Raw genomic sequence first — 7303 nt, 5'->3', positions numbered from 1 at the left:
ACCAGAACCAGCAACATCCAACCAGAACCAACAACATCCAACCAGAACCAGCAACATCCAACCAGAACCAACAACATTTTGCTGGTTCCGGTCCCAGTTGTGGTTCTCGTTCCGGTCCTGTTTGCCAGTCCGTGTTCTGTGTGAGCAGGTGTGTTCTCACCTGGAGGAGGAGGTGCTGGGCAGCGGCCTCCTCATGGCTCCTGGACTCATGCTGTAGTAGGAGGAGCTGTCCAGGTCGGCCAGGGAGAAGTTGGGTCCGGTTCCGGCCGCGATGGGAGCTGCAGGACAGAACACAGGGAGAGACTGGGTCGGTCAGCAGGATGGACAGAACCGGGTTCCATCCTCAGTCCGAGGTCGCCTCAGTCGTGACCTGAGATTCCTTCATCCTCCTCCTCTTCCTCTATGTGAACTCTGCTGAACAAAGGCAGCAATCAGCTTCAAACCCAGACATCCCTCCATCCCCTGGCCTCCAGCCCCCCCATCCCTCCTCTTCATCACTTTATTGACACTGAGCATGATGGGATGAAAGGAGGAAGAGGAGGAGGAGGAGTGACAGGACCTGCTGGGTAATTTTCTGCTGAGCTCAGCACCGTGAGCTCAGCCCATCTATCTATCACTGAGCCCTGCAGAGATAGCTCTCTCACACACACACACACACACACACACACAGAGAGAGAGAGAGAGCTCTCCTAAGAGAGAAGCAGCAGTGTTCATGTTTCCACATCATCAGTGTTTCACAGCCAGCCTGGACAATCCAACGTCAATAATATTAATAATAATAATAATAATGACAACAGCACAGAGCTGGGAAGTTCATCAGAACCAGAACCCAGAAGTACTTCCAACATTCCTGAACAGCTTCCAAGTTTCTCCTGCTTGTTTCCAGCATTCCCAGTTCAAACTGGGAGCAGATCCCAGAACCTCCCAGACGGGATGATGGAGCAGGAAGTGATCTGGACCGGATCCCTGAGGAACGCCTCCTCCAGGTCCAACCTGGTTCTGGTTCTGTCAGTGGACCTGGTTCATCTCAGAGCTTTTGGACCATGGTTACCATGACGATGGTTATCATGAAGATGCTCTCTGCTGCGGTGGAGCAGCGGGACCATCTGCTGCTGGCACCTGACCAGGTGTGTGTGTTGCCCAGGGCAGCAGAGGGCAGGATGGAGGAGGGGTGGAGGAGGTCCACTCACCTTTTCTCCCAGCCAAATGGGTCACCTGACTGACTGAGTGAAACCTGTCAGTGCCAACGCTGAGCTGCAACCAGCTCAACGTGCACGCCCACAGCAACGTGCACGCCCACAGCAACGTGCACGCCCACAGCAACGTGCACGCCCACAGGAAACCCACTTTTTTCCAGCTTTCTCCGGACTGAGCCTAACCAAGATGTTCCGGTTGGACCCAGACCCTGAGGACGACCCAAGCTGACAGCTGGCCCACATGTTGAGAACCCGGTCAGAACCCACTTCGTTATGAGAGGAGCCAGAACAGATCCGGACAGGTTCTTCAGAACTTCTGGTTCCTCCGTTCTGGAGCGGCTCAACACAACCCAGGGCAGGACCTATAGAAGTGGTTCTGTTGGTCGGTTCTGGAGCAGCTGGACCGGGCCGCTGCTCGCTCTCTGCTGCTTTAATAGGATATTGATCGACAGGGAGAGATTCGATTGGCTGCCAGGGAGTAATGGCTGCACAGCGCCAAGGTCACTGCTGCTGTGTGTGTGTGTGTGTGGGTGTGTTTGTGTGTGTGTGTGTCAGCTGTAGCTACTGCTGGACTCAGTCCAGGTGAGATCCCACCTGGATCTGGGACACGGTTCTGTCAGCTGTCAGAACCAAGAGGAGCAGAAGCAGAGAGGTCTCACTCTGAGCAGGATTTAGGAGCTGAGAGAAGTTTCACTATAGCTGCTCAGCTGAGATGACCCGGTCCACACTGGATCTGTGACCCGACCAGAACCGCAACAAGTGGGTCAAAGCAGCATCAAGCACCTGCAGGTAGTTCTGTGCCGCTCTGGAACTATCCGGGCTTCTCTGGGTCACAAGAGCAGAGAGAGAAGAAGAAGACCTGGTGGCCGACCTCATCACAGAACCGGGTCAGAACTGGGTCAGAGCGACACATGTACCGATTCCCTGGTGACCTGGGGGAACTGAACTGTTCAATGAGCCTGCAAGACAAAACTCAGGGCACAGAGCTCCCAGACGGAGCCGCATGATTGGTCGGAAACCAGCAACACCAGTTCTACCTGCAGGACTGAACTGGTTTAACTGGTGCTGCATTACTCTTCGTCTGATGCCAACACTGCTGTGACCTCACACGCACACACACACACACACACACACACACACACACACACACACACACACACTCAGACAGAACATGCACTCTCCTGTACCCTAATCTATAAGTGATTCTTTCAGAGCTGCATCGCTGCAAATGTGCTGACCCACACAATACACACCCACGCACACACACACACTGACAGGCTTTGTTTTGGTGTGTGTGTGAAAGAGACGATGTGTGTTTCAGCTTCAGGAGCCGCAGCAGAAACATTTAATCTGCATGGAGCTAAAAACCATCCAACATGGATGAAGACGGGGACATGGACGGACAGCAGGACGGACAGCAGGACCTTGACGTCTGATCCAGAAGACGACACGACAACACCAGCAGAGGGAGCTAGAGAGCAGAAAAACTGCTCAGCCATCAGATGGACTGCAGACCAACAGCTGGTTTCCATGACAACTGTCCTACAGCTGTGGTTCATAAAGGAGCGCCTCCAGGCTGTGTGCTTACACCTGTACTTTCCTCCAACCCAGGTGACAGAGGGGGACAGAGATAATAAAATAATTAAAATAATAAAACATGCAACTGGAGCAGGTCTGGTCCTGGTTCTGGTCAAAACTGGGAGTAACAGAATGATCGAGAACTAAGCAACAAAAGATTAACTAAAAATCCATCTGAGTTGGAATAAAATAAAAATATTAACCAACAATAAATAATGGAACAGAATTTATTAAAAATAAAATTAAATAAAAATATTTAGACAGACAAAATAATATAAAACACAAGGAAAACAGAAAAACATAATAAAACAATACAATTAATAAAAGCACAAATTAAATAAAAAATGAAAACAATTTAAAAGTTTAATAATAAAATAATAATTTGCTGAGCCAATCGCAGAGCAGCTGTCACTAACGGACCAATCAGAGAGAAGGAAGAGAAAGAGCTACACTCACTCTGGGAGACTCGGACGAGTTCAGCCACGGTGAAGACTCCAGGTGTGACAAAGCTCTCCTGGAATCCCAGGTGACCTGCAGATGAAGAGGAGGAGGAGGAAGAGTTCACTGATCCTGCTCTTCAGGTGGAACATCACAGGTTTCCATGGAAACATCCAGGATTACTCAGTTATTGTGAATCAGTCCAGTTCAGTCCCATTTATAACAGAGCCAGTGGTATTAGCGCAGCAGTCAGAGGAACCTGAACAGAACCCGGCTCCGTGTCTGGATGTACAGATCCAAACCAGCTGAGTGGATCAGTTATCAGAGCCGAGACTTTATTTTTAAAAAAAATAACAGTAACACTTTATTTGACGGGGTGTGAATAAGACTGAAATGACATAACACCTNGGGCCGGATCCGGCCCACGGGCCGTAGTTTGGGGACCACTGCATTAGAGGAATCGTTTGGTCTCAGAGTTAATTTAATTAGCACGAGGAGCATTATCTCCAAGGCTTGTTCTGCAGCTTGGACCGGTTCTGGTCCCAGATCTTCCCAGTCTGAGGGTCTCAGGGACTGGGCCGGTCTCTGTCTGAACCCATCTGGTCCGTCTGGAACTACACGGGTTCTAGATCCAGAACTGGTTCAGCAGCACGGATGGCTGCAGAACAAAGGTGGGCTGGGCTCCCAACCGGTGGTTCCTGGAGTCGGTGTTGGTCCGTCGTCCTCCACGGAACAATATTTACTCAGGTGAATTACATTAATACGTAGTTCAGTACATCAACAAGTCCAACATGTCGTGGTCCAAATGTTAACATCATCTACAACTTCAGTTTCAGCTCCTTCATAAAAATCCCAAAGTATTAATACAGATCACTAGACGAGGGCCTACGCATCACAACGTTCACAAACCCCCCAAAATCAGGACGCTGTCACTTTAAGACTTCTCTAAAGTCCAGCCCAGCATGGAGGAGACCCTGGAGACTGGAAACCAGTAAGATACCAACAGGAAACTAGCAATATATCAACAGGAAACCAGTAGATGATCCGCTGCGAACCCACTGGGCCAGTTCTGGTGGAGAGAAGAACTTCTGGGTCCACATTAGCGGCTCTGTTCCGCCTCTTAGCAGAACTTTTCCTGAACCTCCGGAAACAGGAGCTGCACATCCGTCCTGAAAATCAGCCCCGCCCACTTTGGGACCGCAACCAAATAGGCGGCGTCACTCACCCCAGTGTTGTCATGGTAACGATGGTGTACCAGAAGGCTGCCGGGATGCTGGTGAACTTGCTGCCGGAGCCCTTCTCGGCGTAGAACAAGACGGTGGCGAAGATGATGATGGCCATGGTGAGGGAGAAGAGCAGGAAGCCCAGCTCCGACGCGCAGCTCTTAAGCGTGTAGCCCAGAATGCGAAGTCCCGCAGAGTGCCGCGAGAACTTGAAGATCCGAAAGACGCGGAAGACCCGCAGGGTGACGAAGGCGCCGCTCACGTCCTCGTTGTCCGTCATGACCAGGCCGATGTAGTAGGGCATGATGGCCACCACGTCGATAACGCTCATCACGCTCTTGACGAACCTGTAGCGGCTGGGCGCCGCCAGGAGGCGCAGCAGGTACTCCACCGTGAAGATCATGACGCACGCCGTGTCCAGGCAGAAGAAGGCCAGCGCGTAGCGCTCCCCGCAGGACAGCACCTTGACGCGGTTCGGCGCGGCGCCGCACGGCACCGTCTCCACCACGTTGGCCATGACGGACACCGCGATGAAGAAGCCGGTGACGTAGTAGAAGACCAGCGCCATGGTGGAGGTGTGCGGGTTCTCGAAGGCGCGCCACATGGTCTCCCGGAAGCTGGCATCCGCGGGCATCAGGTCGCTGCTCTGCTCGCTCTCCTCGTCGTCCTGGATGCGCTCCTGGTTCTCCCGCCGCCGGTCCTTGTAGTCCTCGTAGCAGCAGTCTCCGATTATCTCCGGGACGATGCCGAAGAAGCCCAGCTCCTCCTCATAGGCGGAGATGCACTCCTGGCGCGGGTAGTGCAGCTTTCCGGTGCGGTAGAAGTTCAGGATGTGGCGGAAGATGTCCGGGTCGCGGTCGAAGAAGAACTCGTTGCGTTCCTCATGGAAGAAGAAGTCCCTCTCCGAGCTGCCCAGCAGGGTGTCCGGATAGCGCTCCAGCGTGTCCCGCCACGTCTGGAACTTTGTGCCACTGACGTTCAGCACGATCAGCCCGTCCCGGCCGCGCTGCTTCTCCCGCGGAGGCGCCGGCATGGGCGCGCTGGCCACCGGCATCCAGCCGACGGCCGCGGCGCGGGCGAACGGCATCCAGGCTGCGACTCCCGCAGCCATGCTGGCCTAGAGCTCCCGAGGCTTTGGAGGGTTAGACAGAGGTTCAGACAGCCGCAGGTCAACAAGCGGACATCCGGGAACCAGCGAGCGGAGTTCGGAGCTCCGGGTCAGCCGGAGCGCGAAGCTTTACGCACAAAGTCGGTGCGTAAAGCGCGTAAAGCTGAAAGCGGCGCTCCAGAGATCAGCCGCTCACTTTCTGCCTGTTGAGAGGCGAACACCTTCAGAAGGAAGCAGCAGGTCCAACCCGCTTCCTGTGATCCGGACCGGACCGGACCGGAAGGTCTTCCTGCAACAAGTCTTCCAGCTCTTAGGAGAATCCCGAACCGAACCCGGAGTTGCAGCCTCCCGGTCCGGCTCCGCAGCGGTTCCCTGCGGGGAGAGGAGAAAGTCCGAACAGAACCGAACCTATGCAGATGAAATGGAGGTTCGGCTGGAGGAGAAGAAGCCGCAGCGGCTCGATCTGGTCACACAGGTGCTGCTCACTCCCCCCCCCCCCCCTCCATCCCGGTGGGCGGAGCCAGAGAGTCCCCGTTAATCGGGGGGAGGCGGGAGGGGGAGCCCGCCACGCAGCCCGCGTCACGCGCCGGGAGAAACCTCTGATGTGCTGATTAGTTTAATGATTGGTCCCTGGAGCTGCGCGTTCCTGTGACTCTGGTATGCTCTGTGCACGTGCTGCTCAGTTTCTCCTGAAATGTTTCAGAAACGGCAGCGGTTCTCAACATGAGGTCCGCAGACAGAAGGTCGGACCGCTGCTGCGTTTCCCTTTAGTGAAGGAAACGAGTCTGATGGCCCAGTTCCTCCAGTCCCACCAGTAGACGTGAAGCTTTTCCCTTCAGAAACAGCTGGAATGTCCATCATCACCTCATGGATGCTACCTGATCGGTTTAATTTAAACACGATTTTAAAATCGTCTTTCTGACTCAGTGTTCATCAGTCAGATGTAGCACAGATCGATACCTGTCTGTCAGTGCTACGCGTCTAAAACTGCTACCTAGTGGGGTCAGGAGGGGTGCTGGTGCCTCTCCAGCGAGACATTTTGGGCGAGAGGCGGGTCACCCTGGACAGGTTGCCAGTCTGTCGCAGGACAACACAGAGACAGACAGGACACACAACCATACACACCTAGGGAGGATTTAGACAGTGACTGTGGGAGGAAGCCAGAGAGAACCCACCATGCACTGGGAGAACATGCAAACTCCATGCAGAAAGACCCGGGCCGGGAATCGAACCCAGAACCTTCTTGCTGCAAGGCAACAGCCCTACAAACTGCACCACTGTGCAGCCTGAATATCTGAATATCCTACCCATTTAAAATGAAACGCTATAGATGTATGCACTAATCCTTTTATCAGAATATCCTACCTTTGTAAAATATGTTAAATACAGAGGTGTAAGAATAAAACGGTATCAGATAGGGGAAACAGGATTTATTGGAATCAAATTAAACACAGACAGATACAGATCACTGCAACTCCTTCATGTGCATTAATCTGTTTCATAGCGTCTGTTATCAGCAGCAGCCACAATGTGTGACAGGATATGCTTAATATACACTAATATTACACGGATATTACAGCTTCAATCTCACATAGCATTGCAACATGCTCTGTTTAACAAGGTTTATAAAAAAGAGTCAAATCTGAAATATTTTAACGCATAGGGATAAAATAGGCCACAAAGCAACATATTTTGTCCTGATTAACCACCAAACAATGACCTGTTTACAGTAGTAATGACACTGCAGACAGAAAACTAAA

At 52.6% G+C, this 7303-nt stretch overlaps 2 protein-coding genes across 2 annotated transcripts in view; both read right to left on the bottom strand.

Moving 5' to 3' along the window:
* Positions 1 to 4312, bottom strand: part of LOC106941780 (nuclear factor 1 A-type-like) — a gene marked incomplete at its 3' end in the record, with an annotated part of 23900 nt that extends 19588 nt beyond the window's left edge. The window contains exons 1-3 of the mRNA XM_015024893.1: positions 4272 to 4312; positions 3231 to 3349; positions 161 to 278 (exon numbers count right to left, since the gene is read on the bottom strand). Coding sequence (XP_014880379.1) covers positions 161 to 278; positions 3231 to 3349; positions 4272 to 4312 — 278 coding nt within the window. The remainder of the gene's footprint in view (positions 1 to 160; positions 279 to 3230; positions 3350 to 4271) is intronic.
* LOC106941781 (potassium voltage-gated channel subfamily D member 2-like) lies at positions 3920 to 5632 on the bottom strand. The gene has a single exon (XM_015024894.1). The coding sequence runs from the start codon at positions 5544 to 5546 to the stop codon at positions 4434 to 4436; it is 1113 nt and encodes a 370-aa protein (XP_014880380.1). The 5' UTR covers positions 5547 to 5632; the 3' UTR covers positions 3920 to 4433.
* Positions 5633 to 7303: the final 1671 nt, after the last annotated feature.

Source organism: Poecilia latipinna, unplaced genomic scaffold (assembly GCF_001443285.1).
Source record: "Poecilia latipinna isolate Pla-1442-1.1 unplaced genomic scaffold, P_latipinna-1.0 Scaffold3862, whole genome shotgun sequence".
NCBI classification, from domain to species: domain Eukaryota; kingdom Metazoa; phylum Chordata; class Actinopteri; order Cyprinodontiformes; family Poeciliidae; genus Poecilia; species Poecilia latipinna.
This window is presented reverse-complemented; position numbering and strand designations above follow the sequence as displayed.

Coding starts and splice junctions, on each gene's coding strand:
- LOC106941781 (XM_015024894.1), bottom strand. CDS start 5,546: ATGGCTGCGGGAGTCGCAGCCTGGATGCCGTTCGCCCGCGCCGCGGCC.